This window comes from Coenobita brevimanus, chromosome 21 (assembly GCF_032717465.1).
Source record: "Coenobita brevimanus isolate Jiangsu-jjx chromosome 21, ASM3271746v2, whole genome shotgun sequence".
Lineage (NCBI taxonomy): Eukaryota > Metazoa > Arthropoda > Malacostraca > Decapoda > Coenobitidae > Coenobita > Coenobita brevimanus.
Window position 1 is genome coordinate 5,967,356 of NC_136974.1, and position 18,960 is coordinate 5,986,315.

Below are 18,960 nucleotides of genomic sequence, written 5' to 3' on the forward strand. Positions count from 1 at the left end.
TGCTGGTACTGGAGCAGGGATTGGAGATGACCCCATGGTATTATGTTAGGTGTAATCGTGTCTCTCTGGATGGATAGTGTCTGAGGGATGTGTGTCTGGTGGCAGTTCATGAAGGATGCTGTATAGTTGGAGGCTTTAGATGGATATGTCGCTCGTGCATGTGCCTGTAAAGTGCGGTGTTGGGTGGAGGAGGAGGAGGAGGAGGAGAAGGGATGTTACTGAGTCATTTTGTGTACTGTTAGAAAGTTGCTTGTTTCTGGTCTCTGCGGAGGGGGTGACGCATCATAACGTTTCATGGGTGACAGAGATCTTAAGCTGAAACAATAAATTGTGTGCCCTTTATATTAATATAATTCTTGGTTGGGAGTATTTTTGTTTCTTGGTGAAAGTGTTTACTACCAGTCTTTGTGCATCCTATTATTATTCTTTAGGCCTTGTTTTGTTTATGTGCAGCTTTCCCATGCTTGTGGTGGCAAAGATGCGGGTCCAGTTTGGGCTTTGTACAGTACATCAATGTCCTTCTTGTGAACTGTTTATAGACTTTTTTTTTTTTACATAAAGATTCCTTCTACTGTCTAAAGGTAATGTCTGTGACTGTTTTCAATGCACTGGGTTAAAGAGACGCCTCGACACTGATGTCGCTTGTATGTTGAGAAAAAGTAACTTCCGTATTCAAAGTAAGTACTAGAAATGTGGGGTGTCTTTCCAATAGAAGTAGCTGATTTTTTTTTTTTTTTTTTTTTTTTATGCGAGGAAGAAGGAACCAAAGGCCATGAGCCCGCAGTAACAGTTCCCTCCAAGAGAAAAACAAAACACAATAGAGAGCCAAATTCAAGATCCGATCATTTGGAGATGCCTGTACACACTGCGCTTGAAAGACTGGAGATCATAGGCAGCAGGAAATACAGATAGAGGGAGACAGTTCCAGAGCTGACCTGTTGCATAAATGAAAGACTGGGAGTAACGGTTAACTCTTGCATTAGAGAGTTGGACAGAAAAAGGATGAGAGTTTGCTGCCAGACGGGTGCTACGCGCCCGTCGTAGAGGTGGAGGAATGCAAGCAGACAGTTCAGAGGAGCAATGACCATTAAAGTAGCGATAGAAAAGAGATAAAGATGCAACAGTGCGGCGAAGAGACAGAGGTTGAAGGGAGTCAGTAAGACGAGGAGAGTTAATGAGACGAAAAGCCTTTGACTCCACCCTATTGAGAAGAGCTGTATGTGGGGAGCCTCCCCACACATGAGAGTTGTACTCCACACAGGGGCGGATAAAACCACTGTATAGAGTCAACAATTGTGCAGGGGTAAAGAAAGAGCGGAGACGGCTTAGCACACCCAATCTCTTGGAAGCAGATTTTACAAGAGATGTAATATGATCTTTCCAAGATAAGTCCCGAGTAAATGAAACCCCAAGCATGTTCAAGGATGATGCAGGATTAAGCTGAATATTATTAAACATTAATGGGTATACCTGTGGAAGATTATGTCGGGTTGATAGGTGTAAGAACTGAGTCTTAGATGCATTAAAGACAACCATATTATTTTTACCCCAGTCAGAGATACGAGCCAAGTCAGACATTAGGTGTGCCATAGCCTCATACCTTGTTTGTTGAAGTAACTGTTGAGATGGGCGTTGCGGGAACCGAATGGAAAGGTGAAGGGTGGAGTCATCAGCGTATGAGTGGATAGGGTTAGATGTACAGCTTAGAAGATCATTGATGAATAAAAGGAAGAGAGTTGGTGATAGGACAGAGCCCTGAGGAACACCACTGTTGATAGATCTAGGAGAAGAACGGTGGCCGTCTACAACAGCGGCTATAGAACGACCAGAAAGGAAGCTAGCGATGAAGGCACAGATAGAAGGATAGAAACCGTAGGAGGGCAGTTTGGAAATTAAAGATTTATGCCAGACTCGATCGAAAGCCTTTGAGATGTCAAGTGGAATGGCAAAGCTTTCGCCAAAGTTCCGAAAGGAGGATGACCAGGAGTCTGAAAGGTAGGTGAGAAGATCGCCAGTGGAGCGTCCCTGACGGAACCCATACTGACGATCGGAAAGAAGGTTGTGATAGGAAAGATGCCTTAAAATTTTTCTATTAAGAATTGACTCGAAAACTTTTGAAATACAGGACGTTAAAGCAATTGGACGATAGTTGGAGGGTTGGGAGTGGTCACCCTTCTTTGGGAATGGCTGAATGAGAGCAAACTTCCAGCAAGAAGGAAAGGTACAAGTTGACAGACAAAGGTGAAAGAGTTTGCCTAGGCAGGGTGTAAGCACAGAAGCACAGTTCTTGAGAACAACAGGAGGGACCCCATCAGGCCCATATGCCTTGTTAGTACTGAGGCCAGAGATGGCAGAAAATACATCAACTGAAGAAATTTTAATGTCAGCCATGAGGAAGTCAGAGGGGGGAAGTGATGGAGGAACAACACCGGAATCGTCTAAGGTGGAATTGGAGGAGAAAGTCTGTGCGAAGAGATCTGCTTTATCAGTAGAAGAAATAGCTACAGAACCATCAGAGTAGAAAAGAGGAGGGAAGGATGATGAGGTAAAGTTGTTAGAAAGATTTTTGGCAAGGTGCCAGAAGGAGCGGGAAGAATTCGAGTTGGAGAGTTGAGAGCATTTAGTATGGATGAAATTATTTTTAGTAGAGCTAAGAACAGACTTAGCACGATTCCGGGCAGAAACGTAAAGATGATGTGATTCAGGGGTGGGTTGGCTCCGGTACCTTTTGTAGGCCTTCTCCTTGTTGCGGACAGCATTAGAACAAGCGTGATTAAACCAAGACTTTCTTGCATTAGTCAAAGGATATGAGAAAGGAATGTATGCTTCCATGCCCGAGAGAATAACCTCCGTAATGCGCAAGGCACACTCAGATGGCTCACGGCCATGGAAGCAATAATCATTCCAGGGAAAATCAAAGAAGTACTGCCTAAGGGCCTCCCAGTCTGCAGCTCCAAAATGCCAGAGACGACGTTTCCCTGGAGGGTCCACAGGCCGTACCGGAGTGATAGGACAGGTTAAGGTAATAAGGTTGTGATCGGAGGAGCCCAACGGAGAGAAAAGATTAACAGAGTAAGCAGAAGGATTAGTTGTGAGGAAGAGGTCAAGTATGTTGGAGCTCTCTCCAAGGCGGTCAGGGATACGGGTAGGGTGCTGTACAAGCTGCTCTAGGTCATTAAGGATAGAAAAGATGTAGGCTTGTTCACCAGGTGGATCCGTGAAAGGAGAGGAGAGCCAAAGGTGGTGGTGAACATTGAAATCTCCAAGAATGGAGATTTCAGAGAAAGGAGAAATGAACAGAATGTGTTCCATCGTAGAAGTAAGATAGTCGAAGAATTTTTGATAGTCAGTAGAATTAGGGGATAAGTAAACAGCACAGATATATTTAGTCAGAGAATGACAGGAAAGCCGAAGCCAGAGTGTGGAGAACACAGAAGAGTCAAGTTCAGGAACACGAGAGCAAGATAAGTCGTTGCGTATATATACACAACAGCCACCTTTGGCTTTGAAATGAGTATAGAGAAAGTAGGAGGATACAGAAAAGGGTTTGCTGTCGGTTGCCTCAGACAGCTGAGTCTCCGTTAGAAAAAGAAGGTGAGGTTTAGAGGAGGAGAGGTGGTGTTCGACAGAGCGAAAGTTAGATAAAAGGCCGCGAATGTTGCAGAAATGAAGAAGAAGAGAGTCAGACAGTGGTCCCAGGCACCTCGAGTCGTCACCGGGAGAGGGGCAGATGGCGGGGGCATTTATGGTCCCCCCCCCCTGGGGACTCCGAGGCTTGATTAATCGACGCCATTTTTGGTAATTTTGAATAGGAAGTGTAGTGTGTACTGTGCATGTAGTTTGGTGAAGATAGTTAGAGAAATTTGTACTGGAGAGCATGCTGGCCTACTCTCTGTGTAACTGAGACACTGAAAAAGTTCAGCAAAGGGGGATGGTCAGGAACTAGTCCTGAGGGCTGATGAAACGGGAGCTCCAGCACTCCCTGTCATCAGCTTTCCATCCACCTCGGGAGTACTGCCCTGCTCGACTGGTGCTACAGTCTACTCTGGGAGACCTGAGGGCGTGTTTGAAATTCGCGTTTCTGGCGTGAAGTCGGCGATGATGGATTTGGTTGGTGAGGCACTCATTCTGTTTAGTCCAGTCCAGTCTTTCATGCGCAGTGTGTCCAGGCATCTCGAAATGAACAGATCTCGAATTTGTCTCTCTCTAATCTTGTTTTTGTTTTTCTTGGAGGGAACAATCTTACGAGCTTCTGGCCTTCGGCTCCTTCTTCCCTTCATAAAAGAAAGTCAGTGTTCCAAAGAGCACAGGTACAGTTGGAGTGAGCTTGTTTTATACTGAGCTTTGGAGTGCTGTGAAGCTATTACTAGGTCATCAGCAATGGTCAAACAAATAAATAACGAAGATGGTGTTGGATGGTTGTGGAGAAAAAGCCTGAAAAAAAGAATGAAAGGACTGACCAAGACGGACATAGTGGGTTGGTATCCTCAATAGATCACACTCGCCAATGAATTATTCAAGACAACAGCCATAACTCTGTCAGAAATTGTGTTAGAATGATAATTTGGTGATAATGGAATGGTGATTAATTATTAGGTCAACAGTAGGCATTGCCATTGGACATAGGACAACTCCTGCACAGGCAATAAAGCTGGTAAATAAAACATGTAATAAAATGAAGAAAGGTAAGGTGGACGGGTACTGCAGGGGCGGATTACCTGAGTGCGCATCGTCCAGATCTGTGTTGTCATCCAGATCGTCGAGGGTGAGGAAAGCGAGAGGGTTGTGATCCCCGGTACTGCCCCCCTCCACCCCTGCCAGCACCAGCCCTATCAGCTCCAGCACAGCGTCCTCCACCACGCCGCTGCGGCTGTTCAGCTCCTGCCGACCGCCATATTATGTTACCTTTTAGAATCTAGTAAGAAAACTCTTTATCCCTCACATGGTCAGGAACAGTTCTAGTCTTTTATTCTACGTAACGTCAGTCGATATTCTCCAGCAGCACGAATAGTAACGGGAGCCTGAGTGTGTTGAGGACGAGAGAAATCCTATTTCATTTCGACCAACGTCAGACGACATTATGCAGCCCTGAAGTGATTTCCCGCCCCCAGCGATTAAATCAGGTTTGGTTACATACATTCTGTTGAGTGTGTCAAGAGCATGCGCTTGTTATTTGCGGCGCAAGACCAGGTAACTGAAAGCAGCACGAGCATATCTTACTGTTAGAGAAGACTTCGAAATATACCCTCACTGCACTCATACCATTAAATCCTACAGCACCCGTTTTTCACAGGGTATACTCTCATGGCCCCTCACCACTCCACCACAGTTCCAGCTCATTCCACCCATTCCTTTATCTCTCACGCCCTTTTCTTTACCCCACCAACAGCACCCCTCACTGCAAGATATCTTGAAATAAACTTTACTACCAACAGTACTAGTCCTACAACACCCATTTTTACTAAGCATACTCCCCTGTCCCACCGCCCATCTAATTTCCAACTCATTTTACCACTTCTGTGCACGCCACGACCTTTCCCTTATCTCCCCTTTAACTGTTTGATGGATCCATGTAAGGCCATACGGTCGACGAATGCACTTGTTTTGAATGAACGTAGTGGGAAAATAATTTGAACTGATCCAAATGAATGCAGCGTGCAGATGTAGTTTTGAATAACCGCATCACAAACACTAACTCAGTTCTCACGACCGCCACCACCACCACCATAGTCCGTATAACCACCACCGCCGCCACCACCACCACCACTATTATCACAGTCATCACCACCACCATCACTGCTGCATTCACCACCACCACCACCACTACCATCAATCTTCACCACCACCACCACAACTGCGGTCACCACCACTATCATCACTATTACCACAGTCTTCAATACCACCATCACAATTGCAGTCACCACCATCACTATCACTACTATCACAGTCTTCATCACCACCATCACTACTACAGTCACCACCACCACCACCACCACCACTACCACTACTATCACAGTCTTCACCACCACCACCACGGCTGCAGTCCTTACCACCACCATCATCACCACTGTTGCAGTCCTCACCATCACTATTGCAGTCACTATCACCGCCACCACCACCACCACCACCACCAAAATTACGGTCATCTCCACCACCATTACCATCACAGGCCTTACCACCTCCACCACCACCACCCCACAATCATCACCTAAACCATCACGACCACAGTTTTCACCACCATCTCCAACATCACACTCCACATCACCAACATCAGTTCCACCGGCTGCAGTGAACTCTAAACACAGCTGCATAATTTTTCCAGCACCCGAAGTGTTATTCGGTGACCATACCTTGAGTCAATAGTCACGGCGTTGCAAGAAGTCTCCCCCGGGTTGAAAGGAATGGTCTGTTGGAGTTAAGAATTAAATGAAATGTTGTCATAATATTGAATTTAAGTGTAGTGGCCAACAAGAAGCCTTACATTAAATGCCTATCAACCACACGAGGGTCATTAAGTCATACAGCGGGCAGTGTGTGTGTGTAGTACCTGCGCGGCCTGACAGCAAGCCAGCCAGTTGTTGTGTACGAAGAGATCCAGAGTCCATGGAGTGGTGTCTGGCAGGGCGTAGAGCCGCACGTTGACCATGGCAGACAGCACCCCTTCCATACGGTGGTGGAAAATGTCGTTTACTCTGCCAAAATAAAACAACATAATTTTACTCCCAACTGTCATCCAGCAGCTTTGCTGTTTTACCATATACCACAGGCGCTGACGAGAAGTTTACACGTGGTGGAACTGTGTACTTTGGGTGGAGCAGCTGTGACGGCCACCCGGGAGCCAGATCTCATATTTTCCTGCACCTCGCTGTGGAAAGGACCTTAATCTGACCCTGGTGAGGTATTGTTTGCCACTAGAGGGGGGGGGGGTCCCTACACGAAATATATATATTAATGCACATGTAGGACAGTCCCACAGGCAGTTACTTTACCTGTGATCGGCTGGTCTGCTCGGCAAGACAAACTTATGTTGTGCAACAATACCAACAACAACAACAACCATATGCCACACATCACTTCATACCTCACTGTTCTACCTTGTACCTCACACCTCACTGCTGTTCCTTATATCTAATATGTGACTGCTGTACCACACATCACATGCCACTCCACACCTGGCTGCCACTTCACTGCTGCCTCTGGCATTATAAGATACATCATGCATCCAAACCTTATGCACACCTGTCAATGAGAACCTCGAAGGTGTTGACGGCGTGGAAGGCTTGGTCAAAGTACGAGTGTGTCTGTATGGATGACCAGGTGAGGGAGATGAGGAGAGGATCGAGTGCTTCCTTCAGGCGGGCAACGTGGGGCAGCAGCAGCGGCGCCAGGCTGCGTCCAATCTTACCCAGTACCCGCTGATGCTCGTTCAACAGGTGCTGCGGGGGTCAACAGCATTACACTGGGGTTCATTCACTTCAGTCTCTTTCATTCCAGTGAGTACATTCTGTTGTATTCTTGCTACGTCCACACAGGTTTATTCAGCTTAGGGTTGATTTCAGAATGAAGTAGTTATATACACCCTTAATGAACCCCTTCACTAATAGGAACTCCTTAAGTCCATTAATATCCAGATGTAAACCATTGGTACACTCTTACTGTACGCTACGAAACTGAAGGAGTTAATATCTTGAATAAGATGAAGTAGCCTATTTTTTTTTTATTGTATTCTTGTTACCAGGAGGCAATTTTGTTCATATGAGGAGAGGCTTCACGAACAAAGGCTTAAATAATTATAGCCTTCAAATCACCCTTTCACTGCCAGAGATCTTTAAGTTTTGTAATACTGTCTGGTGGTGGTCTCATGGAAATCAGAAATACGTCATTAAAGTGTAAGAATTGCCTTGGAGGAGACTTTCGTCCTTTTGCACTTAATATCCAGTAGGTCAGTGACGGAGAAAGACGATACGTTGGCTGTACACTTTTTCCACGGACTAATAAAGGAAAAGGTTATAGGGGCAATTTCTTTATTAATTGGAGAAAAGCCATTAACATATTATCACTGGAAATGACGTTTAAAATGCAGTATTCATTCCCACATCACAATGAGATGAAGGGATGGAGTGGAGAGGCATATGAGAGAGGGGGGTGTGAGCTGAGAAAGGGGAAGTGAAATGGCGGGGGACAGGGCGACATGGAGGCGATTTGTTTGTGGCCACCCATTACAGGATTACGGCGTCTGGCAATAGATAGATAGATAGATCACAAGTTTTTTACAACCGATTAGAAACGGGCAAAATTTAATATGCATCAGTGTCGCTACCTCATTAGATGGTATTTAATAAACATGGTTAAGTGTGGGTGTGAGTGTGGGTGTGCGTGTGGATGAGGGTGCTGGTGAGAGTGTGGGTGTGGACGTGGATGAGGGTGTTGATGGGAGTGAGAGTGTGGGTGTTAATGGATGTGGATGTGGATGCGGGTGTGAGTGTGGGTATGAAGGTGGATGTGGGTGTGGAATATAAGCGTGGATGTTGGTTAGGGAGAGGGTGAGGGTAATGGTAAGAGTGAAGGTGTGCGTGTTGATGTAGGTGTGGGTGTGGGTGCAGGTGAGGATGAGAGTATGGGTGTTAGTGTGGGTGTGGGTGTGGGTGTAGGTAAGGGTGACGGTTAAGATTAACTTGCACCAAAATACCCCCCAGTAAAAGAATCACAGTCCGACATTGTGGTTGGAAGCATGACGTCAAACAATAACAATGAATCCGCTGCACAAGGCATGAATCACTCGAGACGTCTTCCTCGAGACCTTAATGTGGCAACATGCACATATATACAGTAGTATGTATTGTTTGGAACAATTAACGTGTCGGCGATGTTTACCCTACTGCCTCCACGATGTTCTCTCTCTCTCTCTCTCTCTCTCTCTCTCTCTCTCTCTCTCTCTCTCTCGTGGCATTTGTAGCCAACTGTAGCCATACCGAGCTTCTTGGGGGACTGAGAGACTTTGTTTAGTTCGTTTTGTGAGATGGGCAGGCAGATAAAGAAACAGACAGAAAGCTCGACAGGCATATATATATATATATATATATATATATATATATATATATATATATATATATATATATATATATATATATATATCCATATATATATATATATCTACCTATCTATCTATCTATCTATATCTTATCTATATATCTATATCTACCTATCTATCTATATCTATATATCTATATATCCATATCTATATCTACCTATCTATCTATCTATCTATCTATCTATCTATCTATCTATATATATATATAAATATATGTATATATCTATATCTATATCTATCTATATCTATATCTATCTGTCTATCTATCTATCTATATATATATATAAATCTCTCTCTCTCTCTATATATATATATGTATATGTATATATGTATCTTTCTATCTATCTATTTATATATATATATATATATATATATATATATATATATATATATATATATATATATATATATATACAGAGCCTACTTTTAACATATCTCGTTTCTTGGGTAGTCATGGGTCTTTTTTTTTTTTTTAAACTTCTGCAGCACTGTCGAGATGGTCAGACAAAAAGACAAAAAGATGGATAGATAGACAGATATAGATATAGACACAGATAAATACGGATAATATTAGTAGCCTACGCTAGCCATGTTCCTCTTCTTGAATAGTGATGGTGCAAATAACTCGCGTAGTCGTGCAGGAACTGACAGGTAGCTAGAAAAATGACGATGAATGGACGAACGGATGGATGGATGGATGGAAGGATACATTTATAGACAGACAAACAGACAGATATATAGATAAATAACTTGTTAAATATCCTACTTTAACCATATCTTGTTTCTTGAGTAGCAGCGGTGCCCTATTTAGCAGCAGCTGTGTCATGTAGGGCACGTCCAGACCCAGCTGCTGTATCTTGGTGGCCTCGTGCAGCAGCGTGGAGATGCGAGGATCCCAGTTCACGTACAGTTCCTCCGTCTCGGGCCGCCTCACCACCAGCGTGCACCGCAGGCTCTTCTGAATGTCGCTGATCTGAGGGGCGTGACAGCAGCGTGAGACAAACGGCACGATACCAACCTTATCAGTATTACCCCCATGTAAACACTGCACACACCATTAATCATTTTCAGTTTCTCCGACGACATATTTCATACACTACGGTTGCTGTTTTGAGATCGTGTTACTCACCTTTCAACTGACTTTTCGAACTGGACAAGTTAGATACAGCCTTCTTAAACATCTTTCACTACCGAGTGGCTCGCTTAAACTGAATAATATTGTCTGTTGGTATAGCCTGAGAAAATGAATAGTACGTCTTGGGATTCGCGGGGTTCAAAGTTAGCAGTTAGATTTATTAGCTTACATTATGTCTCCTCCAGGCGTCGTAGTGTGCCAGCTCGTACTGCACCAGCGTCCTTCCGATGCGATTGTACTTCTTCACCGCCTCCACCCCCTCAGGCATCTTTAGCAGGACTGGGTGGTCTTTGAAGAACATCATGGGCTCCTCCAGGTGCAGGAACAAACTACGCGCCCACTGGATCTTTCCTGCATCAACACATCCTTCATTTAGGCACATTATCATCTAGTTAGGAGAGTATCTAGTGCCTAGCCTATTCCTCGACGATTTACTTCGCATATTACACCTCACCATCATCTAGTGTGCTATTTACATCTTTTCTAACATGAACATAAAAGAAAAATGACCGCGGCACAAACATAAATAAACTGATAAGGAAGAGGTGCGAGGTATTCTTGTAGGATAAGAACAAGAATACAACACCCAGGGCTGTGCTGACGTGTCAGTGGGATTTTCGTCCCTTTACAGTCTATTTGACGTAGCTCAGTGGCAGAATAAGACCATGGCCCTACATTTTTTTCACGGCACTTCACCATGACTAGTATTATAATCTACTGCCAATCCATTCTAACAGCAGAATACTCAAGATGGAAACATGATAATTTTACGCTAAGTTAGAGTGAAAGGGATATCCATCACCAGGCGTATAAAAGGAAGAGTAAATAAGAGATGCAAGAGAAGAGTAGCTAAGGAAAAAAAAAAAAGGAATTCTCCCCCGAATAGTCATCCCCTTTGTTTGAATGACGTCTTTTATTTCGTAGCTGCTGCCTCTGAAAGAATTCATTCACCTTAGCAAAAACACCCTTGTAGTGAAGGGATAATGGAGGTTGGAACTAGCCCCTCCAGTTGGAAATTGCTTCCTGTTGAAGGGGTTTAAACTGAGAGTGCGCGGGTGTATGCAAAAACTTAATATCTGGTAGTTATCAACAGCCTCAGGGCCCTATACTCCCTCTTAGTCGAAAATATTGTCTGGCTTCAGTAGGAACAGAATACTGAAATTGTTCCGATCATGAGAGGGATAATGGTGACAGTATTAACACTCCCAGGCTCTTATGACTCACTCATAACTGATTATTATCGTCTTGGGGGATCTAGGGTAACACTAAAGTCCCCGCAATTATTGGAGACCTAATTTCTAGATCAGCTGTGTGAGATGTAATTTGCAACCATGGGAGAACTAATTTGTGGATCAGCTGAGTGTGATGTGTGATTTGCAACCAATGGGGAGTTAATTTGTGGATCAGCTGAGTGTATTATGTGATTTGCAGCCACGGGAGAACTAATCTGTGGATCAGCTGAGTGTAGTATGTGATTTGCAATCAAGGGGGAACTAATCTGTGGATCAGGGGAGTGTGATATATGATTTGCAACTGAATATGAGATGTGATAGTCCTGCATTCCACATTACAGAATGCAGTAAACAATGATGCAAAGAGAGCGAAAGGGCTCAGTCTTTGCCATGTGCCTCAGAAATCATTGTAAAATACTGGGGACTCCTTTCTTTTTTGTGATTTAATACTTTAGCTTGGGAAAATTTCTGTGAGCCTAATAAACTGATTCGTCATTTATAGTACCCGCGGTTTTTCTTGTCATAGTAAAATCGTCTAACTTGAACTGTAATATAATTACAAAGTAGGTAATTCGCATGAGAGTGGTTAATCTTTAAATAAATATCTTTCATAGGGGGGAAAAAACTTAGAATTTATTTTTGGTTATTCAGGACGGTTTTATTCAGCAAAGATGAACCTATACGCAGTCCAAGAGTAAACCCGAAGTGAACGGCAAGCCACTCCACACCCGAATAAAATCGTCTGGCGAATGCAAGAGGAGATTAAGGAATACTCACGTCCTAAAGAGGTTACTGGAAACCGTTTTTAATCCCTGGGAAAAAGGGAACTCCAACCAAACTGAAATCTGTATAATTGTCTGGCGGCAGCAGTAATAATAATTGTGATAATAAATAAATAAATAAATAAATAAATATCTGGCTATCTATCTAGCTACCTATAAAACAGTTAAAGTTTGTGAGACGCTACAGACCTGCAACTGGCGGGAATCCACGTAGGCGGGGTGGGTTGTCACACTGGCGGGCGTATATGCGGGACACCTTCTCCAGCTGGGTGTGGAACCGGGCCAGGATGCGACGGTACTTGCCCTCCACGTCCAGCTGTGGCACCACTTCCGCTATCTTCTCGAACCTAGGCAGTGACAGCGGCGGTGAGGGAAAGTGACAGGGAAAGGAAACTGATTATGAACTTTTTACTTTATCTTGACGTAACCTGTGATCCCTGTCGTCAGTTCTTTGTTGTAACAGTAAATAAACAACAGAATATGTTACTAGTCACAATAATATGCAATGGAAAGGATATAAAGCCGTGGATTTTTTTTCTGCCATTGACATACAAGAAATAACCCGGAAAAGGAAGAAAACCTGAGCCAGACTAAAGTGTAAAGAATATAATGGAGTCTGACACCCAAGCAGACCCGGCTCCAGCTATGTGCGAACTTATTACATGGGCCCAGGACCTCCTTTCCTTCAGATAGCTACGTGTTATATATGACGTATTCTTTGTTTAGCTTGAACACACACACACACACACACACACACACACACACACACACACACACACACACACACACACACACACACACACACACACACACACAAGCCTAAGAAAACGTAATTATCTCGCGTTGCGTAATATGTAGTAAATGAGGAATAATATTTTTGTAATTTGGGTAAGTTTGCAAGCGGCCATAAAAGGGTCTAAAAAAGCTTAGCCAACGAAATTCTGAATTAGAAACCGCTTTCATTTTATTCACAATGATTAGTTAATTCTCCTGGAAATCTCGTAATGTTCTCATGACAGAGCCACAGTGTTACTTAGTACCTACTGGCTCCGAACATTTTTAGCAATATCCTGCGTCCCAGAAAGGCATATGATAAAGAAGACGCAGAAGCAGAAGAGTTAATCTATAAAAACTGGAGACCCATCAACAGAGTGCGTATAGAAGTGGCCAATCCATCCAACCACTCAACACGTACACTTTAGAAATTCTCAGTTCCACCTCACAGCCCTACCGATCGACAGCAAGACTAATCTGAAAAAAGCTTCATAAATACCTGCTGGATAGAGAAAATTCCGTCGCCTGTCAAACGGAACAAACAAAAAGACGGACGAGGGTGCAGCGTCAAAGTCCTGTGCATCTGTCTGTATACGTAATTCATCTATCCATTTGTCTTCTTCGTCAGCTCTTTATTCCTCTGCTCCAATGCCTGACCTATTGACACATTCACTTGTTCTATCCATCCACTTTCCTCTTAACCTGGACCTGCAGTGCCGCCTTCAACCGTCACAATCAATTATATATTATGTTCTTCTCACTGTCCAGTTTAAATTCATCTTTTCATACAGTCATACCATTTAAGCATACTTTCTTCTGTCCTTGATCAACAGACTTTCTTGCTCCACTTCTTTCGAGAATTTCTCATTTAATATTTCTGATCCAATGCAGCCTACGCCAACCACAAACATGCCTTAACATCCTAATTTCTAATGTTGTTAGTCTTCATGCAGCTTCTGGTACTCATGTCATTTTGAAAAGACACACTCCTGCGTTAATGTGAGCACGAAAACACCTTTATTCAGTCCTCTTGCAGCCTCTGTACGCAGACCCTCCTTTCAAGTCAAGGCCTTCATAGTACCATCCGCTTTATTTACATGGACCACATTTCTCTCCTTTTCCTTTGGACATTTTCCTCTATTATCTTGTGCTAAGTAGGGGCACCTTTACGTGTTGGCACCGGTATAGCTTGGCGGCTCTGTTACCCGGCTAAGCAAATGCCCATCATATCCCTCTTTATCTCCTCCCCAAATGGAGGTTGATGTACTGCAGGAGGGCAGCGTCAGCCATCAGTCCACAAGGTTCACGTCTAGATTAGCCAGGGGCCACAGCAACAGCAACACCCTCTGCTTTTTACCATTGAACCTAAGTATTTAATTCTTTCACGTATTCTGTAGTCTTTCTGAACATCAATGTAATACTGTAAAAATGTTTCCCATTTGATGCACAATGTATTAGCCTTAAAAAGTCAAGCACGTGGCTTTTAGCTGTCAGTCCCCTGTGAGTTTGGCACTCTTTATTATTGTCGAAATAGGTAGGAAGGAAACGTGTGATAGGACTTGGACTTTTAAGTTCTCTTTATCAAAAACATAAAAAAAATATTTTCCAGTCTTTGGATTGAATTTTTCTTTGGATCGCTTGCACTCTCTCAGTGACCGTGGCATCAGGAGACAGAAAATTCTTAAAAATGGTAACTTATAAACACTTGTCTCAAATCCTCAGTGGCGCCATGTCGCTTCAGTTGACTCGCCAGTATCAGTAAACACGGATTGGCAGACATCTGTCTCACGTTAATTTTGACAGTTTTGTATAAGAAACTTAAGAAGGTTCAAGGAGGTGCTGACTGGTGTTAAAGATTTGACGATCACCGTTGTTTATTGTTAGTATTCTAGACTCTGAGTGCAGTGGGCAGCAACAAGGCCTGAACTGATCCACAGCTCACCCACTGTGCCCGTTGATCGTAGAGGTCTATGGGGTGTAGCGGGGTAGGATAACTGTACTTGCTTGGTGAGAGGGTTTGCATCCTCTTAATCCTAACATCCCATCTGCCTGAGTGGATTACGTTTCTTTGGTGCTATGATGACTTAAAATATTGCCTTTAACAAACGAGAATAAACAATTTTTTATGAAATCGTGTGATGAATGAGAGAAAACCACCGTATTTAGAACAATATTTTCAACTTCTTTACTTAATTACAGGCTTGTAAATAGTCAGTCACTGTGAGTGGATTCTTATTATAATCCTGAAAGCCGTAATACATGGTCATATAAAAAAATTAACAATTTTCTGAAAGCGAACTCTTCGTTTATTCATGAACCCACAGAGTATACCAATATTAACAGGGCGAAGGACGACATGAGAATGATTAGAAATGCGTCTTCTTATTGGTTTTCGATTTTCAGCTGTCATACGCAATGAAGATCAGGCTGCAAAGAACGGGAAAAGGATCTATTGTAATTCCTGATTAAAATGAGACATATTACCTGACGAATTACCTTACGTGTTACCTTCACATGGCCACGTCTGTATCTCACCTGGCGAGCATCTTGAAGGCCATAGGTGTCTCCCAGATCTCCTCGTGCTCCTTCTCCACCATGACGTGTATCCGCCGCAGCAGCTCACGGACACTGGCGGCGAAGATCTTGAGGTCCTCGTCGAAGCTGTGGTCGCGGTAGTCCAGGTAGTCGTAGGTCTTGCCGGAGACATCGTTGCACATCTCCTCCCACGTCTTGAGGATGTCACGCACGCCTGGCACGGGGTGGATGGATGGATAGGTGAAGAGACAGACAGAGAGATATGACAGACAAACACACAGATAGAATGAGGGATAGGTAGACAGTCAGGGGGATAGACTGATAGACAGATTGATGGATCGGCAGACAGACAGAGATAGAGAGAGAGAAATATAGATAGACACGAACAAGGAGATTGAGACAGACAAAGAGATCGGTAAGACAGACAATGGGAATCTCTAAGCTGGTCTTCATGTTATTTGTCTTCAGGCGTTATAGATGTCTTTATTATTGTCCTGCATACTACACTTCATTGCAGCTTTAATGCATATTATATAGTTGTTAAATTGTGCAGGTTTAAATTCTCATTTCACTGATACATGCAAAGGACGAGATTTATTATTATTATTATTATTATTATTATTATTATTACTGATATGTCTACTACTGCTTGTTAGAACTTTATTGCAACTAATATAGCGGCTTAGATGCTACTTTCTGTTCACATGCAATAAGGTCATCATGCAACAAAAGCTAATGCTGTGGCTGGCGGATGTGAGGAATTATAGTCTGTACACCGTAACTTGGCCGAGATTTTCGTCCTTCTGCGCCATCATATTCTAATATTAAAATTCCAACGTTAATGGCTTGTTACACCTCAGGACTCATGGTGGAGAGACGGGAATTTCACGTCATGTTAAGGTGTACAGACTATAGCTGCTGAGGCTGTCACGTCTCTGACGGTACAGGTAGTTTTGTGTTTAAAACATACATTACTGTTTGTCTTGAGTGGAACAAGTGAAAAAAAGTGAAGGTTTTCCTATTAATTACATTAGCAAATGGTTAATGATATGCAGCCATGTTAATACGTACCCTCACTATTAGGCACGTAAACCTACAGTAAGTACCTATAACCTGTCTTTAGCAGATAACACATCTACCGATCCTGGGGAGACTGAACTGAGGGGAGGGTGCAAAAGACACCCTTACCATCATCTTTACCTATTTAGTGGGGTTGCTCACCTCACCCCATGCCACACCCCTCAGCCAATGGTACAGTCCGTCCTCGTGCCACAGTGCCATTCTTTTCGTAAGTCAGTTGTGTCTAGGGGAATGATGGTTAAAAGATGGGCAAAATAGCAAGCGACCAGTGCCACAAGCAGCCTACGTCAGTGAGAATCATTAGTTATCTGATTTTATTAGGATATATGGTATCCTGTACTGCATCACCTAAGTGTGCCTCACGGTGCTGGTATTTCATGTGTAATTCTGTAGCAATTATTTTTATTATTGCAGTTTACAGCTAAAATTTTTAGCAATCATTATATATATATATATATATATATATATATATATATATATATATATATATATATATATATATATATATATATATATATATATATATATATACTTTGATGGCAGACCAAAAGTAGTAAACGAGCTTCCTCCACGTCAATGTTTTGAGCTACGGTCAGACAATAAGGAACCAGTAAGTTTATCATCCTACCTCTGGGAAGCTGAGAACTTTGAGAAAAGTCTTTCAAAATGATAATGATAATTTTCGGAAAACTAGGTGTAGGTTTCTATACATCTGCTACACGAAGTATTGAAGGTGGCTGCATGGTAGTGGAAAGCAACACAAATAGTGGAAGGCGTTTCATGTCTGCCTTGCAAATGCATCTTTTGGTCTCAAGAATCACAGTCACAAGTTTTCATAGTTTTTGTAACCACACGGGTGGCAGGAAGGGACATATCTGACATAGAAAAAAAAAAATACGGTCATCAAATAGCACATTATCTAAGAACACTTTACGGAAAGCTTAGAACACATGAAATGTACTAAAAAAGTTATTAGTGCCTCAAGTGAAATGTGAATCGTGACAACTATGAATAAAGTAGTATGGAGCGACACAGGGAAGCACTGGCATAAACATCCTCTTAGCCTAATTCTCACGAAGACAAAGACATTTGCAGTGTGAAGATGCCTGTGAGGTGTGGAATCAGTCACTACATACAAAATTCTTGATGCTTCCAAAATGATGTTGTGCAAAGGAAACTATGTATCATAACTACACTGCACTGTCTTGATTGAAAGTGTCATATTCCTTTGTGTGGACAGTCAGTGTAGAGCAGCAATGTAAGAGTGCTGTCAGTCCATTTAGAACAGGAGTGCTCAACCAGCGACCCAAAGGCATATTTGACCAGGGTAATATTTGTCTGGCCCATGTCCATAAATCAAATTAGTATACTGCTTGTATTTTGTAACTCAGATATCCAAATTTTAGTCGCCAGTATATTCTGGTGCAAAAGCCATGGTTACCACTGTAAGTGACTTTCACACTTCATAACAGTTGCTAAAGTTGGTTGAGTTACCACCACCAGATGAATGTGGCAGCAGTATAACAGAACTTGTGGTACACAAAGTCTTGACAATAATTCAAAGCTCTCTTTGAATATCAAACTAAGTATTATTTATGGTGTCACACCTAACACCACACCAACAGTACTGCCATGTGGCCTGCTGAGATCTCTCAGCATATAGCTGTCCCTCACTTTTTTTTTTTTTTTTACAAAAAAGGTTGAGCACCCTGAGTTAATGCAGACTTGTGGAATGAGTACCTGTAGCTACTCTATCATTGTTTGATTTCCTCAGGTGCAGAGATAAAAAAAAATCCGTCAATAATCTATCCTACACAAAACTGACACAATCCCAAATAGGTGAGTAAAGTTTGTCCGTGGGTGTGTTTACTGGACATTCGTATGACAGAATCTAAGCGCTAATGTTCTACTGTTTCAACAAGACTGGACACCAGATTTCGCTGATCCTTACTGATTGTTTGTGGTGGATCTTGACGAGAGTTTCACAGAAGGAAAATGGATGTATATGGGAATTTCCCGTAGGATGATGTGAGTGTCGGGGGAGTGGATTACCAAGCCATGTCCCACTTACCATTGCCAGTGCGCAGCGGGCTGTGGAGGAAACTGTCTATAGGCATATGCTACCTTGCTGGCTAAGATGGATGAATCAGAGGGTTAAACAAACAGCATTTAATACCCTGTGATTCAGTAAATGCGTCATAGCACCTGGGTATGAGCATTTCGGTAGAGAAGTGGCCTGCAGTCCTACCGGACTCTGGTTCAAATTCCCGCTGGGGCAGGGAACAGTTTAAGGATTTGAATTTCATAAAAACAGACTTTACTGATCTACCA

The 18,960-nt window shown here is 42.9% G+C and overlaps 1 protein-coding gene across 1 annotated transcript in view; it reads right to left on the reverse strand.

Moving 5' to 3' along the window:
• Nucleotides 1–18,960, reverse strand: part of LOC145392093 (dynein axonemal heavy chain 5-like) — a 266,709-nt gene that overhangs the window by 190,769 nt on the left and 56,980 nt on the right. Inside the window, exons 14-20 of the mRNA XM_080266547.1 lie at nt 15,550–15,763; nt 12,430–12,587; nt 10,396–10,577; nt 9,858–10,064; nt 7,240–7,436; nt 6,548–6,692; nt 4,719–4,881 (exon numbers count right to left, since the gene is read on the reverse strand). Coding sequence (XP_080122673.1) covers nt 4,719–4,881; nt 6,548–6,692; nt 7,240–7,436; nt 9,858–10,064; nt 10,396–10,577; nt 12,430–12,587; nt 15,550–15,763 — 1,266 coding nt within the window. The remainder of the gene's footprint in view (nt 1–4,718; nt 4,882–6,547; nt 6,693–7,239; nt 7,437–9,857; nt 10,065–10,395; nt 10,578–12,429; nt 12,588–15,549; nt 15,764–18,960) is intronic.